Source organism: Eubalaena glacialis, chromosome 16 (genome assembly GCF_028564815.1).
Source record: "Eubalaena glacialis isolate mEubGla1 chromosome 16, mEubGla1.1.hap2.+ XY, whole genome shotgun sequence".
Lineage (NCBI taxonomy): Eukaryota > Metazoa > Chordata > Mammalia > Artiodactyla > Balaenidae > Eubalaena > Eubalaena glacialis.
The window spans coordinates 85,038,644-85,063,490 of record NC_083731.1 but is presented as its reverse complement, the minus strand read 5'-3'; the positions used below and the strand labels follow the sequence as shown (position 1 = coordinate 85,063,490).

Below are 24,847 nucleotides of genomic sequence, written 5' to 3'. Positions count from 1 at the left end.
AACAAAACATCTGACATGGTTTCAGTAGGTTCATGACTCCAGTTAAGTCTCACCCTAAATCTACCATGTAAACAATTCAATAACGAACATTTCTATAGTAGAAATTTTATTTCCATTCATAAAATATATCACTAAATAGCTGAAAAAGTTACATATTATTTTAAAACATAGATTTAAAAAATCATATTAGCTTCTCCTTAGCAAAATGCTTTTGTCTTACGTATTTACAAGAATATACTATACTTCAGGTACACAATTTTCACTCAAGCCAGCCTGGGAAGGCCTGTGGATGTAGGTAGATGCTCCGATAAAGTTAATTATCAGCTCTTCTTGCCTTGTGCAAAGAATGACTGGATTTTACAAAAGTCCCTTTGGAAACAAGAGTAAATACAGAGAGCTTCTAGAGAAAAGTCCAGCAAAGCAGCAGTTGAGAATATATTTTCATTTAGTGATGAAATTAATCTTGTTTTGGTAATCTACAGCCTGTTTAAGGTAGGCGGGGGGATGATGTCCTTAAGGACTAAATTGTTTCTCTAGGAATCTTCAACGTGAGCCCGTGGAGAGGGTAGCCCTGAGTCCACCTCTCTGCTGTAAGGTCGCCTGTTTTGGTAAACAGAAGGACGTTCCAAAACATGGCCATCCATGTTCTGATACATCTGCATGTGGGAAAGAAACAGGACACTGATTACCATCTGATGAAGACTTACGTGTCACATGCCTACATGGCAATTGTTACTTTTATTATGCATAGATCTTAGAGGATATTCTACATATTAATTGACAAAGCAAATTTCATCCTTTTATTAATGGAGAAATCAAGTCATAGTCAAATATTTTATTTCATTATTGTTTCTTCTTTTAGATGTAAAATCTCAATCTAGAAATCCTGAGGCCATGCAGAAAAACCATAAAAGAGAAAGGCCATTTATATATAGAATGCATAAACAACAAGGCCCTACTGTATAGCACAGGGAACTATATTCCATATCCTGTGATAAACCATAATGGAAAAGAATGTATAGATATGTATACCTGACTCACTTTGCTATACAGCAGAAATTAACCCAACATTGTAAATCAACTATACTTCAATAAAATAAATTTTAAAAAACTCAGAGAAAGGCCCCCCAAAAGATCTGTTCTTTATGCAGTAAATACAGAGAATTGATTTCTTGGGTTTTCCCTTGGGAGTTTAGTGACTTTAAAAATTTTTGTCCAAAATGAAAACAGCTCTACTTTTTTGTTTCATTATAGAGTTAATACACATTCATATAGATAAACTAAGCAATATAGAAAGATATATAGAAAAAAAAAAAGCTAAAGTCACCATTATAGCTAGCTTGCTGTTCATACACAATTTTGTGTCGGGAGGCTTGGACTGTAGGTTCTGTTGTAGAACCTTGTTTTGAATTACAAATATGTTGCTCATATGTTACATGTGTTACATCTTTTCACTATTTACTACACATGGGCACGTCTCATCTTTTTAACGGCAGCCTAGGGTTCCACAGTACTGATGTACCATAGTTAAACTTTTGATGGATTGGTTGTATCACATAAACTGAAAAGTGCACACATGACCTTGTCTGTCTTTGGGATAAATGAGGGAAGTGGAATTGCTGGACCAGAGAGGACGCACTTTTGAATTGTGAGTCACATCAGCAGCCTACCCTGCAGAAAGGTTTACTTATTCCTACTCCTATCTTCTGGGTCCGGGAACACTCTTATCCAGAGCCTTACCAGGGCTCCAGAGCCCGAGATGTGGAAGATGGTTCATACCCACTTTTGAAATTCTTTCTTTTTTTTTTTAATTTAATTTAATTTATTTATTTATTTTTGGCTGCGTTGGGTCTTTGTTGCTGTGTGCAGGCTTTCTCTAGTTGCTGCGAGCGGGGGCTACTCTTCCTTGCGGTGCGCGGGCTTCTCATTGCGGTGGCTTCTCTTGTTGCGGAGCACGGGCTCTAGGCACGTGGGCTTCAGTAGTTGTGGCATGTGGGCTCAGTAGCTGTGGCTCACGGGCTCTAGAGCGCAGGCTCAGTAGTTGTGGCACATGGCATGTGGGATCTTCCCGGACCAGGGCTTGAACCCGTGTACCCCACATTGGCAGGCAGATTCTTAACCATTGTGCCACCAGGGAAGCCCGAAATTCTCTTTCTTTTTTTTTTTTTCTTTTTTTTAATTATTTAATTAATTTATTTATTTTTATGGCTGTGTTGGGTCTTCGTTTCTGTGAGAGGGCTTTCTCTAGTTGCGGCAAGCAGGGGCCACTCTTCATCGCGGTGCGCGGGCCTCTCACTATCGCGACCCCTCTTGTTGCGGAGCACAGGCTCCAGACGCGCAGGCTCAGTAATTGTGGCTCATGGGCCCAGCTGCTCCGCGGCATGTGGGATCTTCCCAGACGAGGGCTCGAACCCGTGTCCCCTGCATTGGCAGGCAGATTCTCAACCACTGCGCCACCAGGGAAGCCCGAAATTCTCTTTCTTAAATGAGCTTACTAATCCTCGCCATTTTGTCTTTTCTATTGTCATGAATTCTTTTTGTTTCTCTCTTTTCCATTTTGTTAGATTGATCATGTTTTCTAGGGTCCCTTTTTTCTTCTCTGCTGAATCTGAGATTATGTATTATATTTCTCCTTCACCAGTGGTTATACTTACATATTTAACACCCATTTTATTCTTGTGTTTATTTAACAGTGTGGCTGCTCCCACCGCAGAGCTTCTGTAGAATCTATACCTCTTCCCACACTTTTAGGAAAGCACTTTGCCTTGTTTTTTCAAAGAAGCCTCTGTTTTGGGCTTTCCCTCTTCAGTCTTGACTGCTTTCATTGTCTCGGGGATTTTCCACAATTTCTGGTCCACAAAGATCTCCTTCTTGCTTTCAGAGGCCATTATGGCCTCAGTTCTATCTTTTTTTTTTATATAATAAATTTATTTATTTTTGGCTGCGTTGGGTCTTCGTTGCTGCACGCAGGCTTTCTCTAATTGTGGTGAGCAGGGGCTACTCTTCACTGCGGTGCGCGGGCTTCTCATTGCCGTGGCTTCTCTTGTTGCAGAGCACGGGCTCTAGGGCATGCGGGCTTCAGTAGTTGTGGCTCGCGGGCTCAGTAGTTGTGGCTCGCGGGCTCAGTAGTTGTGGCTCGCGGGCTCTAGAGCGTAGGCTCAGTAGTCTTGGCGCACAGGCTTAGTTGCTCCGCGGCATGTGGGATCTTCCGGGACCAGGGCTTGACCCCATGTTCCCTGCATTGGCAGGCGGATTCTTAACCACTGCGCCACCAGGGAAGCCCCAGTTCTATCTTTAAAATGTATATATTTCCCATAATTTATAGGGGCTGATAGGAGAAGAGAGATGGCATGAGTTCAGGCGCCTTTCTGGAAGCAGAAGACATGCCTGTCCCTCCCTCATCCCACTGCCACTGCATCATCCCTTCACTCCCTGTCTGCTCACCTCTCCGGCTGCAGTCACCTCCTAACCGGTGTCCTCCTTTTTTTCTGTTGCTGTTGCCATCCGAGGCTTGCAGGATCCTAGTTCCCCAACCAGGGATGCAACCCAGGCCCTGGCAGTGAAAGTGCCGAGTCCTGACCACTGGACCGCCAGGGAACTACCCTAACTGGTGTCCTTACTTTCGCTCTTTTGCCTTTGTTTTCCTAAATGTACTTTTATGCGTCCTTTCCTTCCCTCCATCCAGAAATATTTGCTTAGTACCCCCTAAGATCATGTAGCTTAGCAACACATTTTATAGCTGAGAGAACTAAGCATGATGCTACAGCTGCGTATACCATGGCGAACAAAACAGATGTGGTCACTAACCTACTCTCACGTTGACATTCATTCATTTATTTAATAGCCAGTTACTGTCTCCAGACTATGGGGTGACATCAGGTGATGTAAAGATGAGAGCACATCATCCTTGCCCTCATGGATCAAGTCTAGTGATGAGGCAGACAGACCCACAAAGCAAAACTATCACACAGCATGACTTGAGTTTCATGTAGAGGGATAGACAAAGTGTTAGGGGATTCAGAAGAAGGAACCTAAAATTGGAAGTTAGGGGAGAATTTGGAGAGGGGAAACTATTTGATCAGGCTCTTTTTTTATTATTGAGGTATAATCGACATGTTGTTACACTTGAAATTAGTTTCAAGTGTACATCACAGTGATTCACATTTGTATATATTGCAAAAGAATCACCCCAAGAATCTAGTTAACATCCGTCACCATACATAGTGATCTGGGTCTTTATAAAAGACAGATATTGAAGCATGTCTGTCCATTCTAAAAATCTCATTGGTTCATCAGTGTCTGAATAATGCCTTAGCATGTTATTCAATGACCTCCCTGCTCTCACTCCATACCATCAGGGTTGGGTTAGATCTAAAGTGTTAACCTGCAATTTCTAGATGTGTTTCCCTCCCCGTCTCACTTGTTCTCCAAGAGCCATCTTCCTTCCTGGTCTGTGATGAAGCCGAGAGAGAGATTCTACAAAAACCATTCACGTGGGTGCAAGGAAAGATTGCGCCAGGCATGCTGGCCTGTTTTCCCACCCAAGAGACTGGACATGACATGTTAGGAGATGTGAAGAGAAGAGGCGGAGGGGCAGGGGCCTGCCCACTGTGGGTGGAGCTGCCTGGCATCGCTGTGCAGGATGTGCCTGCCTCACAGGTGACCAGCCAAGCGGCAAGTGGGGACCGAAACCCAGTGTCTGCTTCCCAGGCTTCTGGACTGAGCCCACAGCACCTGCAGGAGTAAGGGGCTCCTCCTGGGGTGCTCATCTCACCCCAGGGGTCCCATCCTCTAACGTAGCTAAAGGTGTTTCAGCTTGCTCTCAGCGCCTTTGATACCGGGAGGGAAAAGAACCTTCCATCGCGAGGGGCACGGAGCAGAGGAGACTGGGGAAAACGTGGAGGATGGTCCTGGAGCACAGACGCCCTCAGCTGAATCCTCATCCACGGGGATCTTGCAATTCAGCCATCGCTGATACCTCTGAGGCCCCTCGAACAGAGGGAAGCGGGTTGGGACGTCCTGTGGGTGTGGGGATGTGAAAGGGGAACTCTGGCCCGATCAACGTCGTCCTGAACAAAGCCAAGGGCACCTCAGCAGCCGTGGACCCTCCATGCTGGTCACACCAGCTCTGCAGTCTTGTTTTCCTCCACATGCCCCCACTCACCCTATACTTTCGTTACAACCCATTATTTTCCATTCTACTTTCTCAGCTCTGAACCTTTATTAATATTACTCACCCAGCCTGAAGCATCCTGCTAACCCCCACCCCCCAGTGAGCAGCCAAAATCTACTCAGTCTTCACAGCTCAGCTCAAATAACACCGCCGTGGAGCCACACCCAACTGCCCAACAGGTAAAAATTACTCATTACTTGTTTTTCTATAAAACCCTGCTTTCGGTTTATTTTACAGTGTCCTTAACTGTTTACAAGTCATCTGCTCTGTAGCCTGTGAGTCCCCTGGGGGCTTTCCATCTCTCCTTTTTGTCCTAATTCCCTGACAATACTGAATTTCCATATGTGATTAAAAAAAAAATCATAACAGGAGAAGACACATACCATCCACACAGGTCTCTGGAAAGACTACAGAATTGAAAATGGACTCCTCATAATGTAGAAAAAGAGGACGGACAATCCATTTAAAGACTCAGTTCATATTTAACTAACATTTATCACCTGCTAAGTGTTCCCCATGTGCTAAGTCTTTTCACATACATCACCTTATTTACTCCTTACAAATCCACGAAGATTTGTTAATCCCATATTTCAGATAAGGAAACTGAGACCCCCCCTCCCCCAAAGATTAAGTGACTTAATTAACTCATATCAGAAGCAAACAATGGAGCCAAGATTTGAACCAAGGTATTGGGAGTTCCAGGTTCCTTTGTTCACTTGGTCTAGGGGATGGCTCCTGTAACTACATCAGGTGGTACTGTTAAGGGTGAGAGTCAGCAAAGTAATTCCCAGTTCCCAAAGCTCAAAGGTCATCTAGCTTAGCAACCCATTTTACAGGTAAGAAAACTAAGGCCCAGTACTGGTATTAAGCTCTCAGGACTCCAGGTCAATGCTCTTTCCACTCTATTACATGATTGAGTTGTATGATTATTCCCCACAAAACCTTCATGCTGAATTAGGTAAAGTCAGTGGCTTCTGGAGGTCAGGGATTATGGTTTATTTATTTGTTTGGTCCTCTGCACTGGTCACTTAAAAGCATTTAATTTCTTAATCAATTGGCTAAAATCTTCAGGAAAAGTTTTTCTTTTTTTCTGTCCCCCTAAAAACACTTATCCGTAAGTATATCTAACCCCATACAACTTTTTTTTTTTTTTTTTCCAGGACAAGAGCAGCTTTAATTTTCTGAATGCTTTTCTTAATCTAATTATATTGATGAAGGATGGGTGGCCCTTTGCTTTGAGTTTAGAATTATGAGTTTGACCCCATACAACTTATAAAGAGCAACCTAGACCAGTTGTGATGAGGAAGGCAACTTGGTACCTTTGGCACTTAGGAAATCAGCAATGAGTGTTCTGAGTTACAGAGTTCTTTCCTTCCTAACGATACTTTATAAGATGCTGTGCTGCTACCTACCGCTTCTTCCGCATCTGCCAGCTGACATCCTAAAAATGAAGTCAGGTTAGGAAAGGATGGCCGTTTCCTTGAGTCAAAAGCCCAGCAGGATTGCATTATAAAGTATCTGTAAAGACAACAGAAGGAGCAAGATAGGAAATCTGAATGAAGCAAAATGGGTCACTTTCCACTTAACGAAGCACCATTTATTGCTATGGAGATACTTGTTTATGGCATGTTTGTCCAGAGGCAAGTACTAGCCTAGATTTTGAACTCATATGAGAAAGGACAAATTAGATGATGCATTTTGACAAATACAGTGTGGACCAGAATTCAGGAGAAGGGTCCCTCAAGTAAAGGAATTGAAACCCAGAAAACGTTCCGTTATGTTCAGAAATCCCTGAAACAAAAAGGAAGAGTTTTCTTTCCTTTCCTTTTCTTTTCCTTTCTTTGCTTTTCTTTCCTTTTCTTAAGAGGAATCATGGGAACTTCATACTAAAGAGTTTTACTTTTTTTCTCATGGGTTTGGAACTAGACAGGCTGTAAATTTCCGATTTCAGCCACTTTACGGTCTGACTTAAACTTACATTTCTTCCGTGGCATAAAATGGCTGATCCATTTTAAATCCACTCTGGATGAGTTTGTAGAAGTTAGCATCAGCTGGAATCCCGGGGTAAGGATTGACACCTGAGAGAAACAAGAGACCATATAACCATCCACTCACCCTTCAGTTGTTTATTATTCACTCAATTGGCAAACACGATGGATTGTGGCTCCCTGGGCCAGCTCTGTGTGGTGCTGGGCAGGAGAAGCCACGTTCTGGCAGGCAGGACAGACCAACGGACACCAGCATGTAAAAATAAAGGGGCTCAGGCTGCAACAGAAGTAAGACTAGGCGGGCTCTGGGTCATGGCATTTCTTCCACCCTTTGACTTAGGAGTGGGGGAGGAGTGCAGAGGGGGCAGAATGCAGAAGCCCAGGGCTCAGGGACCTGCAAGTCTTACCAAGCGAGAATATTTCCCAGAGTAATATTCCGTATGACCAGACATCACTCTTAATTGTGTAGATCCCCTCAAACAAGCTTTCAGGAGCCATCCACTTCACAGGCAGACGGGCCTGTGTAAAATCCAAGCAGAGATCAATGGTGGATTTTCCACGTACAAGCATTCCTTCTTTTCTCGTTAGCTAGGTGATCACTTTTATTCTCTCCCTAAGGCCACACTTAATGCTTCCTTGAGAAAATCATATTCCTCAAGTGGCCTTTTTTTCACTTTCAAATTAATATTGTAACATAGTAGCCTTAAACAAACAAACTTTATTTCTTTAAAACTCAAGCTTGCACTTGGCATTGGTAAGTTTCACAGTAGACACTCACTTCCTGCTAAGTAGCCAGGCACTTCCCCAGAGGTAAGTGGAGTATTTTGTTAAGGCATTTCTTGGAAGAATTTTAGTGGAAATGCCATCCACAAGAATGTGATGGGGGGAGCATACGTCATCGCTTCCAGAAATGACAGCAGGCGGGTTTCTGTGGCTTTAGTAATTCTCAGCATGAAAGGGGAGTTTTGAATTAGTACAGCCTCAGGTTAGAATCAAGACACAGGGACGGAGAGGTTCCTGGAGCTGAGCATTTTGTAGTATTTTCTTTTTCAGGGATTGAGAGCCCTTAACGGTGCACATTTAATCTGCCAAGTAAAATCAAAGCTCAAGAAAGATACCCTGTTTTAAATCCTATTCAAAAGGATGAGCTGGGAGAATCAAGCAGGCTAGTCTAGTTAATTTGATTAATTAAAGGGATTAATTGTGGTTCCAAATGGAATTCCCTTTCCTGCTTAAGAAACCACCAGCTAGTAGGGTAGAAACTTCATAGCCATTAGTTCATCCTATTTAAGACCGCAGCTACAATGAGGGAAGCGTAGATCCAAAATCAGCTGTGTGTTTGATTCTAGTGGGAACACAGTTTAATGTGATTTGCAACATGTATTGGACAACGGAGTTTGGTTGGTTTATTCCCATAAACGCTATGAGGTAAGTGAATACTCCTCATGGGAAACACTGTATCATCATGCTCGTGCACAGACGTGGGGCTCAGACCATTCATGTTCTAACCCATGTGCTGTGTAATCATGAGCAAGTGACTTTTCTGTGCCTCAGTTTCCTCAACCACAAACGGGTACTTTGAGGACCAAATGAGTCAATACACGTAAAGCACTTAGAATAGCGCTTAGCACATGGTAAGCACAATACCAGCATTTGTTATTATTATTACTTCACAAGTAGGGGCAATAAAGCAGAGAGAAATCACAAAAATGAACAGCCAAAAAGAAGAACAGGGGCTTAAATCCAGGCATTGTAATTCTTAAAAACCATACTCTTTCAACTATACAGAATTTTATCATCTAGTATTTTTAGTAGTTCTCTTATAAGTGACACATGTGTCCTTAGGTTTTTTTAACAAGTAGATTCAGTGATGTTTTAGGTCTCCCTGTGTAACAGTAAGAGGATGGCAAATATTCATTAACTAACATTTGACTTAAATACTGTGCCTTTTTAAAATGTATATTTAATATTTAATTTACATGTTGTATTTTTAGAATGCTGTCTTGTAACGATTACCTATTCCCATAATTGAAAGCATAACTCAATAGTCACTTTATAGCTTAAGGAACTGAAGTAAGTTTTAAGTAATGAGATTTTTTTTAGAAGTGTGGATTGCACTCAAAGGCCCCTAATTGATAGGTGTGATGCTATTTTGCTCAACTTTTATTACAGATGGAATATTTCCGTGAAGCTGCAGAAAAACCTTGGAAGCATAAGAAAGCAAACTGCTGGGAGGAAGTTTTCTGAGGTTAACGTAAATCACAAATGCACTACAGTGAGTGCAGGTGTTTAGATTAGTGATGACAAAAACACAAAATAACAGGATAAAACTACATGAGAAGCAGCAGCCTCACATTGCCTCTGATCACGTAGTTGGAATCACTCATAATGTCCCGAGCCAGTCCAAAATCACCGATCTTCACCATTTTCCCGTGGGTCACAAGGACATTCCTGGCTGCCAGGTCTCTGTGAACACACTAGAAGGAACAAACTGGGAGTGTTATTTACCATGATGTATATTATCACAGAGTACAATCTTTCTTCTCGTTTCAAGTTCAGTAGGAGTTACAGATGATGGAACTGTAGTTCCTCAGGTGTCTTATCTTTACTGGGCCCTGAGCAATCATCACGATGTGTAACTAAGTGCGTGAACAATTCTTCAGCCTTTGATGCTGCGTAGGGAACATTCCCAGAGGCCAAAGGGGCCGGGTTCTGAGAAAGCAGGTCAACCCTAGCAAGGTGCGTATCTTGCTATAAACAAGAGACACAGCAGCAGGGCCTCTAAAGGGGTTTTCAGAGCACTCTTCTCTGGGGGGTGGAGACAATGTCTTTTCTGATGGGAAAATACCTTTGGCAATAAAATGGCGTAATATAAAAAAAAAAAAAAAAGGGGCTTCCCTGGTGGCGCAGTGGTTGAGACTCTGCCTGCCAATGCAGGGCACACGGGTTCGAGCCCTGGTCTGGGAAGATCCCACGTGCCGCGGAGCAACTAGGCCCGTGAGCCACAACTACTGAGCCTGCGCGTCTGGAGCCTGTGCTCCGCAACAAGAGAGGCCGCGACAGTGAGAGGCCCGCGCACCGCGATGAAGAGTGGCCCCCACTTGCCGCAACTAGAGAAAGCCCGCGCACAGAAACGAAGACCCAACACAGCCAAAAATAAATAAATAAATTTAAAAAAAAAAAGGGAAAATACTAGAAGTTTGGGGAGGTTGACTAAAGTGGAATTAGAAACACTTCCTGAATTGAGAGGTGACGTGACTTTAACTCGAGTGGTTTGGCAAGAAAATTAACTCCACGGAGGAAGATTTTAAAAGGAACAGGGACTTCCCTGGTGGCGCAGTGGTTAAGAATCCGCCTGCCAATGCAGGGGACACGGGTTCGAGCCCTGGTCCGGGAAGATCCCACATGCCGCGGAGCAACTAAGCCCGTGCGCCACAACTACTGAGCCTGCGCTCTAGAGCCTGCGAGCCACAACTACTGAGCCCGTGGGCCACAACTACTGAAGCCCGCGCGCCTAGAGCCCGTGCTCCACAATGGGAAGCCACCGCAATGAGAAGCCTGCGCACCGCAGCGAAAAATAGCCCCCGCTTAACGCAATTAGAGAACGGGGTGGGGGGGGGGGACGGCCTAAAGGGAAAACGGGAGAGAGTTCCAAGAAACCAGATATACTTCAAAACATTCTTATCACAAGCCCAGGGGGAGAAAAGGCAGTGCCCCTTGACCTCCAATCGTGAGTAGTTTGAGAATTTACTTAACAACAGGCAGCAACAAGGCAGCAACAGGGCTGGACGGTCTAGGCAGATGGCTTCAACATCTGTAAAGAAACTGGTGACAGTGCCACTGTAGACGCAGAGGTGAGAGAGGAGACATACTCCAACAGCTGGCAGGGAACGCGAGGAGAGGAAAGTGCCCGGGGACCGGGGTGGGGAAGGATTCTGAGACAGTGATTCTTTTCACTGTTGAGCAAGGACGAGGACGCCCAACTGTGGAAAAGAAAAGACGGCAGCTCTTTCTCTTCGGTCCCAGGTGCTTCGGGATCTGTGGGCACCGGTGCAGACGTGGCCAAGTCCAAGAACCACAGCATGCACAGCCACTCCCCAAAATGGCACGGAAATGGCATCAAGAAACCCCGATCACAACTATCTCTTAAGGGGGTGGACCCTGAGTTCCTGAGGAACATGCGCGTTGCCAAGAAGCACAGCAAGAAGGGCCTGAGGAAGATGCAGGCCAACAACGCCAGGGCCACGAGTGCACTGCTGAGGCTGTCAAGGCGCTCGTAAAGCCCAAGGAGGCCAAACCCAAGGTCCCAAAGGGAGCAGCCACAAGCTCAGTCAGCTTGCCTATATTGCCCACCCCAAGCTCAAGAAACGTTCCCGCATCGCCAAGGGTCTCTGGTTCTGCCGGCCAAAGTCCCAGGCCAAGGCTCAAACCAAGGCCAAGGCTGCACCTGCAGCTGCGGCTCCAGCTCAGGCTCCCAAAGATACCGAGGCCCCCATAAAGGCTCCAGAGTAGAGGCCTTTATCTGCCAATGTGGAAACAGAAGGACTGGTGTGACCCCTGGGCTGCTGGCTGCACGGGGCTGGTGTCCTCCTGTGCTATTGGTACAAATAAACCTGAGGCAGGACCTGTCAGTAAAAAGGAAGGAAGGAAGGAAGGAAGGAAGGGAGGAAGGGAGGGAGCGAGGGAGGGAGGGAGGGAGGAAGGAAGGGAAAGAAAGAAAGAAAGAAAGGAAGGAAGGAAGGAAGGAAGGAAGAAAGAAAGAAAGAAAGAGAAAGAAAAGAAAGAAAGAAAGAAAAGAGAGAGAAAGAAAGGAAGAAAGAAGAGAGGGAGGGAGGGAGGAAGGAAGGAAGAAAGGGAGAGAGAAAAAAGAAAAGACAGCAACATGTACTTTCAATTGCCATGAGTAAAAAAAAACCTTGGGATTCTAACTGGGGTTGTGAGAAATATACAGATTAATCTGGAGAGAACTGACTTTTCTTTTTAAATGGTCAATCTCTCCTATATGAACAAAACAGAACTCATTTATTCAGGTCTTCCTTTTTGCCCTTTAATCAAGTTTCACAGGTTTCTTCATGAAAGAAACATATCTTACGTGTTTCTTGTTTATCTTAACCTGATTCATAGTTTGGTTGCTCTCCTGAATAGAATTTTTTTCCTGTTCTTCAAAGCTATTGATTTATTTCACATTAATCTTTTTCTTAAAACTGGGATATAATTGATGTAATACATTATATTGGAGACTGTACATTTTTAAAGAAAAAGAAAATACAGCTGAAATTATTCTTTCCAAATTCAGGGAGAAAGAGGAGAGAGGAGGCCAAGAGAGGGCAGTGGAGGAGAGGGAGGAAGAGACTAGGAGACCAAAGGGAAAAGGAGAGGAAAAAGTTGGGGAAATAAAGAGAAGTAGTGGAAGGGAAGAAAACGAGGACAGAAAGTAGCCAGACGAAAGGCTGAAATCGGTTCACAGGCAGCAGACGTCTGAAATGTCAGAGAAGAGCAGGACTGAAAGAATATTATAGAAAGAATGCGAAACTGGGGCAGAGTCCATGGTGTGAGGGGGCTCTGAGGTCTTCACATCACAGCCCCAGTGGATCTGGGATTAGCAGACCCCCAAGGCTGCTGCCAGCCCACAGCAAACTCTCGAAAGAGACACCGGTGCCTTGGGCGGCTGGCTTGGCCTAAAGACCACCCGGGATCTGAGCCTCTGCTCACCCCCTGGGTCAAATGTAGGACACAGTCTAAATGACCTGAAGTGACTGTCCAACAGGGCTACACCTGGTTTTGAGGAGGGATTCCTGAGGACTTCCTATCTGGAAGCTTCAAGGACTTTGGACCGTCTGGGAGGGCTGTGATAACCATCATTTAATAAGGGATCCCTGACCTTTATACTATAATTAGCCAAGAGCCCATGTAACATCCTAGGTGACTCCAACTGTGAACGGGAGGGAAAGACAGACTTTAAGAGCTGCAAGTTAAAATAAACAAGAAAAAAAGAAAACCCCACATCTCTTCTTCAAAATTATCTTTTTGTTGTTGGTATTGTGAGTTTCGTTTTTAAAAGGAGCTTACCGACTTAAATTCCAGAAATTCCATTCCTTTGGCCACTTGATATGCAAAGCAAAGAAGATCTTCAAAGGTAAGTACATTCAAGTCCTCTTCTTCCTCCAGCCTTTTTTGGTTCTCGTATTCAATTTCATCTGTAAAATACAACTGGTCCTCATTTTTGCCAAAATGCAAAGAAGTTGCCTTATGGAAGGGGGAGGGGCAAGATAGGGGGAGGGGATTTAGAGGTACAAACTATTATGTACAAAATAAGCTACAAAGATATATTGCACAACACAGGGAATATAGCTGATATTCTATAATGACTATAAATGGAGTAGAACCTTTAAAATTGTGAATCACCATATAGTACACCTATAACTTATATAATATTGTACGTCGGCTATACTTTAATTAAAAAAAAGAAAAGAAGTTGTCTTATAAACCTCTGTGAGCACCTCATGTACAAATGGAGCTATTGCATCATCTTCCTGGTGGCACCAGGGCTAACCTATTTATGCAGAGAACTGTGCAGCCCAGGAAGGGTCACCTAAAGATTCTCTTTGGTTAGAGGAGTGAATTCTCCAGCTCTCTGGGGATGACTCAGGGGTTTCTTTTGCACTAGGTAGTTTTGTCACACTGGGAAAAGAATTACCAATTATCTACTACATTTTATGAACTGTTTGTGCAATTAATGTTTGTTTTTTTTTTAAGGGCAATGAAACTCTTCATTGTGTGTGTGACACCACTGAAGTTTTTTTTTTTTAAATAATAAATTTATTTATTTATTTATTTTTGGCTGCGTTGGGTCTTTGTTGCTGCGCGCGGGCTTTCTCTAGTTGCGGCGAGCGGGGGCTACTCTTCCTTGCGGTGCGCGGGCTTCTCATTGCGGTGGCTTCTCTTGTTGCGGAGCGCGGGCTCTAGGCGCGTGGGCTTCAGTAGTTGTGGCTCGTGGGCTCTAGAGCGCAGGCTCAGTAGTTGTGGCGCACGGGCTTAGTTGCTCCGCGGCATGTGGGATCTTCCCAGACCAGGGATCGAACGGTGTCCCCTGCATTGGCAGGCGGATTCTTAACCCTGCGCTACCAGGGAAGTCCTTAATGTTCTTCTAATTAATCCTTTTTTTTTTTTTTCCCCCGCACTGTGTGGCTTGTGGGATCTTAGTTCCCCAACCAGGAATCGAACCCATGTCCCCTGCAGTGGAAGCGCAGACTCTTAACCACTGAACTGCCAGGAAAGTCCCAATTTACGACTTTTAAAAAGAATAACCTGATCAAATAAAATAGCTCTCAGTGTTTGTTAGTAGAAACATTGACATAAAATTCACACTACTAAACTGGTGGCTTTTCACTACCTTTAAAGTAAATATGCATTGGGACTTCCCTGGTGGTGCAGTGGTTAAGAATCCGCCTGCCAATGCAGGGGACAAGGTTCAAGCCCTGGTCTGGGAAGATCCCACATGCCGCGGAGCAACTAAGCCCGCGCGCCACAACTACTGAAGCCCACGCGCCTAGAGCCCGTGCTCTGCAACAAGAGAAGCCACCACAGTGAGAAGCCTGCACACTGCAACGAAGAGTAGCCCCCGCTCTCCACAACTAGAGAAAGCCCAGTCGTAGCAACGAAGACCCAATGCAGCCATAAATAAATTTATTTTTTTTAAATGCTATAAAGCAAATATGCATTAATAAAGCCTATAGATGACATTAGCAAAGATAAACATGCTTTTGCATTTACACACTTTTTAAAAATAGCTAACACAGAACTCTTGTATCCATTTCTATTTGGAAGTGCTACTATTTAGAATAAAATATTACCTTCGGATTGAAATGAATTCCCATTGAACCCTGAGACAGGATCTGAGTCCGGCTGTATTTGGACTTCTCTTGAACCAGGCATACTATTTAAAAAAAGTTATTTCATTATTTATGTTCTTCTTCTGAGTAGACATTTTATTAGAAAAAATACAATTCATCAAATAAGTGAATTCCAATTATAAATGGGCTTTTAAATTAAAAGCATGGCATCAACTAGTCCTTTTTGTGTGTGTGGACATTAAACACATCTGTGTAATTGAGCCTGTCTGTCGAACAAGGATAAGAGTGATCCCTGTTATCTGTACGGAATCTTACGGTTCAAAGAGGACCTCACTCAATCCTTCCCACAACCCTACAAGCTGGGTGTCAACGTCACATTTTATAAAAGAAAAACTAGGCTGGGTGAGATAAATATGATTTGCTGAAATCATGAAGCTAATAAAGAGTGTGACTTTCCCTATAAAGGTCCATGTAATATAGACCTTCTATAGAGACCTTTTAGTGTTTCATCATCCTTTTTTTTTTGCAGGTTGGCCTTTGTAAAGCTCATTCCCTTTTCCTGTGAAATTAATAAACAGTAATAAGGAAAATCTCTTTTACTGTGTATAATACAGAACGCTTCACTGAGGAATTTTGTATACATTATATACAGACAATGATTCAGTTTATTCCAGCATAATAGTTTACCCCAATTACAAAGTCCACATCTTTAGAAAATAACTTAATGCTTTCAGACCACAAATATTCCAAAAGTAATTGCTTCAGTGTGTTTAATACCCAGTGACTGGAATGAATCAAAGGCACTGAGTGACCAGCATTGTTGTCACTAACCATGGAGTCCTGGTCACACACGAATTCTCTGTTCTAGAATTTGGATGACATTACAGAATCCTCTCAGTTTGGGAATATGAACTGAGAAATGAGTGTAAAAGGGAAGTTTGGTGTGAAATGATTAAGGGCAGCTGCACAAAGACATGCATGGGGTTTCCATGGGGTCCCTGGTGTTAAGATGCTGGTCTCTGTCTCAGCATTAGAAGGCCAGAGGTGTGAGCTGAAACTTACATGCTAAGAAAACAAGGAATCTCAAACGGATCCTCCAAAAGTCCCCCAGTAAAGCTAACAGTCTCTGACAAATCCGCATTTAGAAAAAGGGAGAGCTTTCATGTAGGAGGGAACTAGGGATGCACTGTGGCTTGAGGAATCATTCTATCAGAGTGCCTGTGAATTCATTCAGAGAAGGATGTTATCGAGCTATGATGTTCAGGTAATTAGTAGGAAATTTCCAAGGATGAGGACGAGCATCCCGCCAAACCTACAGCCCTCTTGGGACTGAGAATCACTCAGGATCCCACAGATGGCAGAATATACAAGGCAGAGCATAGAGACAAATGTCACCACTACTTTATTTTGTCCCCATCATTATGTCAATCAATCCATCCTAATTTTTAAAAATCCGATTTATGAGTTTAGAGCTCTTTTGGGCAATACTCCCAGGACCTGCACTACTTTCTATGAATATATCAAGGGCTTTGGGAAAGGGGTTCATTCTTTCTACCAATACCCATGTGTCAGCCAGGAGGCCTGACATATTGAATAATGCACCTTTCCTAAAACTGAATATATGTCTAGGATGTGATTAGGCGCCGGTGGACAGAATTGGTTCAGCTGCAGTACCTGTACTGTAGGAAAGGGAAAGCCTCATTGTTCAAATCAACAGGGAAACTATAACAAAGATAAGAGACCTTTCTAGGTCTTAGAACCCACAGACCACACAAAATGCTGGATGACGGCCTTTAGAAACTGGCCAGTGGGGTGTGTTTAACCATCATACTTTGTCTGTTCTGTAATGTATTATTATGAAACTGTGACCCAGTCTCTTACCTGGAATTAGGGGGTGATTGGAAAGTGGGATAAAAACTGAAATTATGTTCCTTGAAAATCTCCGTCCACGTCCTATGAAATTTTTCTCTTTTACTTCTTAGATAGTTGAGAAGGTCACCATAGCAACAATATTCAAAAATCAAGTAAATTGGTCCTGAAATAGTGACAGTTTTAATCCTAGGTATACAGACACCAAATAATTTTTTTCAGACATTTGTGTAGCAGAAACCATACTCTATGAGAACTCCCTTCTCCCCTGACTTGGGGAGAGTACAGCTCTCTCTGAACCTATCTCTTCTTGGACTTTAAATTCAATTTCAGTTTTTTGCTCAAACTCCTCGGAAATCTGTCTCTTGTTGCCTTCCACTTTGGCCCATGTGGCCTCACCAAGAACCACTGGCCACCTAAATTCTCCAGTTTGCAACTGGGAATAATATGTTGACTGCGTTGTGAGCACTTGGTAAATATAAGCTGATTTGCGGTTTACCCGAGGAGGGAGAAATACATCCCTAGGCACCTCTTACATCCATTTTCTCTCTATTTCTCTGTCCCAGTGCCCGGCTGGCTGTCCCAGAAGGAACGACCCTTGGGCACAGGGTTCGGGTACTTCTAGGCAGAAGCGAGAGAATCAGAGCACATGCTCCATTGGATTCTGGGAGAATAGAGTTTGAAACCCTTCCTTGGCTACGCCTTACTTGAAGCAGCTCAGTTAGGGCCATGGCCAAGCTGTGCAGCTCAGCACTGCATCTGGGCCAGCTCCACAGCCAGAGAGAAACACCCTCTGAGCACGTAGAGAGACACCACAAAATGTACTTGCAGCGTTGTTATTATTATTGTGGGTTTTTTTTTTTTTTTTTTTTGGCTGTGCCACACGGCTTGCAGGATCTTAGTTCCCTGACCAGGGATTGAACCTGGGCCAAGGCAGTGAAAGCCCAGAATCCTAACCGCTGAACCACCAGGGAAGTCCCTTTAAGTAGGTTAGAATACGTGGCTCATCCTGATGAAGACAGGCGTTGTCTACACTGACCCATCTGACTCTAGAGTGAGGTGTGTCCAATCCCACTTGGGTTTGGGGGCCCACCCTGTGACTGAGAGAAGGAGAGAAACACGAGAACAAATGCCCTTTTTGTCTTCAGGCTAAAACGTTTTCGATTAGGTGTTCTTAGTGGGAACTGGTTACCTGACAGGGTGCACGCCCCCAGCAGATTCACAATATTCTCGTGGCTGCCCAGGTGGGTCATCATTTTGAGTTCAGACATGAGAGCCTCTCTTTCCGAGCTGTCTGCTTTTTCTGTCAATGGCAGGGCATTACAAATGTAAAATGGAAGTAAATTAGGTATTTTAGGTTATTCAATAAATTAAAATTTTCCTCAGTTCAGAGTAGATTTCCATAAAAGTTTAAAAATACATACAATAATACATACATTTTGAATAATAATACCCTATGTTTTAAGGCAGAATTTCAAAGATTGTAGCATGAAAGTTGAACCAAATAATGTGCCTTTCTACTGGACTTTCCTCTACCTACAAAATAAAAATCTTTATAATTGACCCTTAAAAAATAAAATAAAACAAAATAATAATAATACATGATTTTCCTCCACAGTTGAAGTTAATAAATATGCTGAAGGGAGAAACATACTTTTTTTTTTTTTTGACACTTTTATTTGTTGAAGTCATAGAGTGACAAGATGGGAATGTCAGCGAGGGTGGTTGGTTCCAGCCTGTGACCCTCAGGTCTAGAATCTTAAATTTGTCAGTGGATCCAACGGTGAGAAGGTCAAAGAAGACCAATTCCCACTGACCAAGTTCTCAAGAGACTCCCTAATTGATCATGAGGAACAGAACTGCTGGGTAGGCTAGAATGTATCCACTTACTCTCCCTGGAGTAAGTCTAGAGAGCTTGGCAAACTGTATTCAACATCTTGCTTAGAAGTATAGCATGGAGGTACTTATTGGTGAACTCAAAGGTCTCCTGTCATTGAGGCCAATGTGCCCAGGTGGTCAGGACACCCCTGCCCGGGAGGGTGCTGGAGCCCTAGAGGCAAGGGCAGGGTCTCTGGGCCTCCCTCTCCAGGCACCCCCCCCTCTGTTAACATATTCTTTCTTACAGATAGAGTAACTTTTCTTTACATTCAATGCAGATTTGATTAGCTATTTCCAGGTGTCATTATTTTGTCCTGGAAGACATGTAGCCTTTATGTGGCTTTCCCAGAGCTTTGATGTCATCTGTTTTGACTTGTGTGAGCTCTCAGGGGCATCCTGATTTCCAACTTCTTAGCCTGGGAGTGACATCCTTCACTGTGTGCACTGGGACCCACTGTACCTCAGGTTTTCCACTACCTCATGTTTTATAGGGATTCGTGGCTTTCAGTTGTCCATGTCTTGTTCCTCATGACCAAAAGAATATATTTTTACAGTGTGCTTAACTCTTTCAAAGCACTTTCATATACCATTACCTGACTTTTCATTCATTCATTCATTCAACAAGTATTTATTGAATGCCAACTGTGTATGAGGCAATGTGCCAGGCCTTGGGGGAATAAATGATAGAAAGACACAGCCCCTGTCTTCCTGGAGCTTAGAGCCTCCTTGAAAGGGGAGACAGGTAAATGAACAATTACAATATAGTGTCATAAATGCCACATGGCACAAATAAACCTATCTATGAAACAGAAACAGACTCACAGACATAAAGAACAGACTTATAGTTGCCAAGAGGGAGGGGGGTGGGGGAGGGATGGATTGGGAGTCTGGGATTAGCAGATGCAAACTATTATATATAGAATGGAAACACAACAAGGTCCTACTATATAGCACGGGAACTATAATCAATATCCATAATGGAAAAGAATATAAAAAAGAATGTATACATATGTATAATTGAATCACTTTGCTGTACAGCAGAAACTAATACAACATTGTAAATCAACTATACTTCAATAAAAAATAAATACAAATAAAAAATAAATGCCACATGGCAAATGAAAGTAGGGGTGCTGTCCCACAGAAGAGGGACACCTAACCCAGCCTTAGGGAGGGTGGGGAAGGGGACACCAAATATCTATGCTGAGACCTGAGGGAAACCAGGAGTTAACCAGGTGAATTCACAGTGGGAAGGGCGAGGAAGAACATGCCATCCTGAAAACAGGATGGGCCAAGATCAAGAAAGAGGACAGCATAGCAAAACATACAGACCCACCCTCATGAGGCTTACAGACTACTGAGGCAGCTAAGACATTAGTTAAATAATTAAACAAATATGTAATTATAGTTGTGATCAACTTTATGGGGGAAAAAAACCCACAGAGAGCTGGGATATAGGATCTAGCAAGGAACTTGAGCTCATCTGTGGCGTGAGAGAAGGCTTCCCTGAGCAAGTGGTATTTGAGCTGAGATCTACAGGAGGAGCAGGCGATAAAGACGTGAAAGGGGAAGCAGAGGCAGAAGGATGATCTGTGCAAAGGCCCTGAGGTGGGAGGGAGCCCTGTGCTCCAGAGGAACTGAGAGCCGGCTGTGCTGCAGCACTGGGGTGAGAGGGGAGAGGCGAGCTGCAGCCATGTCGTGCTGGGCTGTGTGGACTGTTCACGAGAAATTAAAAGCAACTGGAAAGGTTAAGTAGGAAAATTATATGCTCTGCTTTGCATTTCATAACCATCACTTGGGCTTCAGAATCCAAAAGGAGGTAAGAGTGCATATAGGGTAGTTGCTTGGAAGGCTAGTGCATCCATTCAGAAGGGATAGACTCGGGCTGGGTGGTAGTAACAGAGGTTAAGAGAAAAGAGGATGAACTCAAGAGGCACCAGGCAGGAAGCCTGACAGGAATAGCCTACAGGGAATTAGAATGAGGATGGTTTCAAGGATGAGTCAGTCCTAGGTTTCTGGTTGGCCTGCCTGGGTGGCACATGGCCAGTCATTGGTACTCACAACCAATCAGTGAGAGAGGGAGGGCTGACAGAGAGCCAGGGTTGGAGGAGTCCACTTTGAATAAGCTGAATTCAAGGGACTCTGGAGACGTCCAAGCACTTGGACATAACCTGAAGCTCAGAAGGGAGGTGCAATCGTGAGAACCATTGGTACATGGGATGAGGTCACGGGTAAGCTGAGACAGCCCATGAGCATGCGGAGTGAAAAGGGAAGGGGGCCCAGGAGCAAGCCTTCAGGAACTCTGCTGGGTGAGAAGCTGGGTGAGAAGATGAGGGGCCAGCAAAGGACTGTGAAGCAGTCAGAGGGGTAGGAGGAAACCAGAAGAATATGGTGACATGGAAACCAAAGGAAGAAAGCACAATAAAGATGGAGGGAACTGTCAATCGTGCCAATTTATGCTAAAAATTCAAGTAATGCCCATTAGACAGGCTTGGTTCATGGTGATGGTGGAGGTGGTCGTCACTGATCGCTTAGCCAAAGCCAGCTGGGGGCACTCTTGCTAAGTGAGTGATACTAAGGGGAGGAGGTTAGGGAGAGCCAGGTGGCAGCGGATGAGAAATGAGTGGGAAGTGATACAGAAGGCGCCAATTCCCTCTTCTACCCAGAGTCTGTGTCGAAATGTAAGACGCACAGCTGCCTGTAGCAATGGTATCCCCAAATATTGAGGCTGAAAAAACATAAACAAAGAGAGAAGAGGAAGAAGAGGTGGAGTTTTGTGTTCACGACTTGTATTTTATATTCATGACTTGGTTGACACCCACCCCAACTCACTCCCTTTTTAGCTTTGAAGGATGGCAAGCAGTAACCATAGCAATGATGGAAAAGAGGAGGTGGGAGGCGGCACCTCCCCTCTTTGTGCGTCTCTGTGGCTATTGATTGATGTAACCGTACCTTTCAGCATTTTGACTGCGACCTGGATTGAGACCCCTGTCTTACTGATTCCATAGGCGGTTGCATTCATCACTTTCCCAAAAGCACCCGATCCCAGGACCTTCCCTGCAAGACACATGGTGAGTGAGTGCATGTTGAAGATTTTCCAACAAGAAGGAAACTCAACAGAAACATTTGGAACATCTGATTCTTACCAAATTCTAAATTTTCTCTTGGAAACTCCCATTTGAGATCATATTCGTATTCTCTGAAATCAATGTAGAAGTACTCATTATCCAGAGAGCCGGTCACCTGCACCATCTGTAGCTGGCTTTCGTACCGAAATTGCTTCAGAGATGAAATAATGAGTCGATTAGCCATAGAGAGTTCTTCAGAAATGGGACACAATGATGATGTTTTACCTTTGCTTTTACCTTTTTGTACTTGTGACAAATTAGCATGGTTAAAACGGCAATAAAGGGAAGACAGAGGCCAATTGTTGCATAGAATGAGATGTTGTCCTGGATGAAAGGGAAGGGGCCTGCAAGGGAAGAGCATCAAGGAGCAGTGGATGAGAATTCCTGGTGGATACTGTAGCAGAAAGCTCGTTACAGTGTCTCACATCCTGTCTGAGGAACCTACAAGCCCTCTACTAATACGCTATCCCCACAGAAAATCAGGCCATGTTCACTTAAAGAACGATTCCTTCCCAGAAAATTTTAAATGATTCTGAACCCATTTTAAAAAATCATTTACTAGGGGTTTTAAGAATTACATCTATTTAAACCCACAGGATGTGAAAGTCAGATAAAAAAAAGATGTTCGTCTACTATATATAAACTAGATAAACGACACCGTCCTACTGTATAGCACAGGGAACTATATTCAATATTTTGTAATAAACTATAATGGAAAAGAATCTGAAAAGAATATACATATATATTTATATAAAACTGCATCACTTTGCTGTACCTCAGAAACTAACACAACATTGTAAATCAACTATACCTCAATTAAAAAAAAAAAAAAAGAAATTTGTGTTCCCACTATGAAGCGGTCATACGAATGTGGGGAAGTTAGTTTGGGGATGCTGGTGATTTTGAACCATTAGTGTAGGTGGTCAGGTTTCAGAATTGCTTAATTTAGGAGGGATCTAAATATCAAACCAAAAATGATAAAACGGCAAGCTAAAGGCAGATAAGGAGATTAACCAAAATGGAAAGTGGTAGAGACTCCAAATTACTAAATCTGTTTCCCTAGAGCTGGATTTCTTGGTAGATGTCCATTATACTGGGAGCTTATGGTTCTACCCACATCACTTGAATTCATGAGTCACAATAATGTCAGTAGAAGTCACTCTGCCCTTGAACTACAAAACATGTGTGTTCAGTGGGGATTCTTGCCTGACTCAAAAAGCCTTCTCGTCTCACACACTGAACCTACACACTCCTGTAAAACTCCCCAAATAAAAGCGAACGACAGGGACTAACTTCTAGTAGGGAATTCCTGAGGGTGGTGTGTTACAATAGCAACTGCTGTCTACCTGGTGAGTTTAGAAGGATTGTTTCGCAAGAGGTGCCGAGGGAATTGTATGCACAGCACTTCACCAGGAACCCTTTGACGGCCTCACTCATGTTCAGGGTGCTGCTTGATATCCACTGTCCAAATACTTTTCTGTTGGCCTTTTTATTCCAAATTCCTTCTGTGATCTCTTCTGTGCAGCTGAAAAGAAGCAGCAGACAGAGAATTTAGACGGGCGGGGCTATCGTCGGATTGGAAGTGAGGGTTTCTCTAGTGGGGTCTACAAGAGACACATCTATTAAAGGTTATCAGAAACAATCTATGACCATTTAGAATTATGGTCGACTCAGAAGGTAAGCATTTTAAATGCTTCATCGTTTCTTCTTAAACTGAATTCATGAGAAACAGTCAACATGTCAGAGAGAGTTTTATGTTCTTCTAACACAAGAGGGGCCAGTGTCTTCATTACTTGGGAGACTTGTCTGAACACTTCTTCCAGGTCCAAGACGGTAACGGGTACCCGTCAGAGGAGCAAGAAGCCTGACTTGCCGATGCCTCGGCAAGCACTTGAGGTTTCCCTGTAGAAAACAACAGGGAAATCAAGCTCATGAAGTACAGTGCTTTCCAGAAAGGGTTTCAAAGTCAGCTTCATATAGGCTGCTCACGTACTCTACGCATCTACGCAGTTCGTGCTCCTGGGAGCGTGTCTCATGCAGGGTGACTCAAAGAGGGGGCCCTCTTTCCCCTTGTGTCACCTTTTGTGCAGGCGGCCCTAAACTTCTCTGGGGAGCACCCCCTTTTCCACCGCTAGACCCCTCCTCGAGAGAGCTCAGGTGTAGACCTCTATCTACTGAGCATCCTAAAATGAGTCTTAGCTTCAGGAGAAGCACCTGCAAAAAGTCCAGCGAAATGCACTCTCATCTTTTCATGGACCAGAGAAACAAAGATTATTAAAACAACTAAATGGCAGGTAGTATGACTCTTGGCCTTTCCTTAACAGGACCTGTCAAAGTACTAAAATCAATAAAGTCACACAGTACAGCACCTTCAGAGAGGATATGGAATCAGCATCTTAGCTTCAAAGGATGAGCCCAGAAAGAGATCTGCGTATCAACAAGCCAGTAGATACGAAAGTACAATTTCAAAACACTTCAGCATGTCAAAACACTTTTGTAGCATTCCTTCCCTAAGCCATGGCTTATCTCTTTCTGATCCGAGTTAATACATTATTAAGGAGTTACAAGCGTAAAATACAATTTCTTGACAGCTTCACTTACTTCTTATATTCAGCGTGAACATTTTTGTGAACTGGGCGTCATCATTTTCTGCATGGAAGATATATTGTCCTGGCTGGTGTTTATGGTTGCAAAACTTAGATATGCTGTTGGAAAAAGAATTAAAGACAGACTTAGCCACATTCTTTGAGGAGATGTTGAAATGAATAACGGTGTGCATGGGAGTAAGTCTTCCTGAAGACACTCACTTCTCTCAAGTTCAGTGGACAGGGAGGTGCCCAGATGCTCTTCCTACTCAAAGTGTGGTCCACAAACAGGCAGCATCAGCCTTGGTATTATCTAGGAGCTTGCTAGAAATACAAAATCTCAGGCCCCACCCCAAACCTACTGACTCAGAGT

At 43.6% G+C, this 24,847-nt stretch overlaps 1 protein-coding gene and 1 pseudogene across 1 annotated transcript in view; one reads left to right on the top strand and one right to left on the bottom strand.

Annotated features, from left to right (window-relative positions):
* Positions 1-533: 533 nt before the first annotated feature.
* The window catches only part of FLT3 (fms related receptor tyrosine kinase 3), a 52,611-nt gene continuing 28,297 nt past the window's right edge, over positions 534-24,847 (bottom strand). The window contains exons 10-24 of the mRNA XM_061170932.1: positions 24,491-24,594; positions 23,683-23,791; positions 23,236-23,414; positions 22,127-22,233; positions 21,908-22,040; positions 21,714-21,818; positions 18,076-18,186; positions 16,896-17,049; positions 15,015-15,097; positions 13,231-13,358; positions 9,516-9,638; positions 7,569-7,680; positions 7,152-7,251; positions 6,586-6,691; positions 534-656 (exon numbers count right to left, since the gene is read on the bottom strand). Of these exons, the coding sequence (XP_061026915.1) occupies positions 534-656; positions 6,586-6,691; positions 7,152-7,251; positions 7,569-7,680; positions 9,516-9,638; positions 13,231-13,358; positions 15,015-15,097; positions 16,896-17,049; positions 18,076-18,186; positions 21,714-21,818; positions 21,908-22,040; positions 22,127-22,233; positions 23,236-23,414; positions 23,683-23,791; positions 24,491-24,594 (1,777 nt within the window). The remainder of the gene's footprint in view (positions 657-6,585; positions 6,692-7,151; positions 7,252-7,568; positions 7,681-9,515; positions 9,639-13,230; positions 13,359-15,014; positions 15,098-16,895; positions 17,050-18,075; positions 18,187-21,713; positions 21,819-21,907; positions 22,041-22,126; positions 22,234-23,235; positions 23,415-23,682; positions 23,792-24,490; positions 24,595-24,847) is intronic.
* LOC133076656 (large ribosomal subunit protein eL29-like) lies at positions 9,793-11,673 on the top strand (annotated as a pseudogene).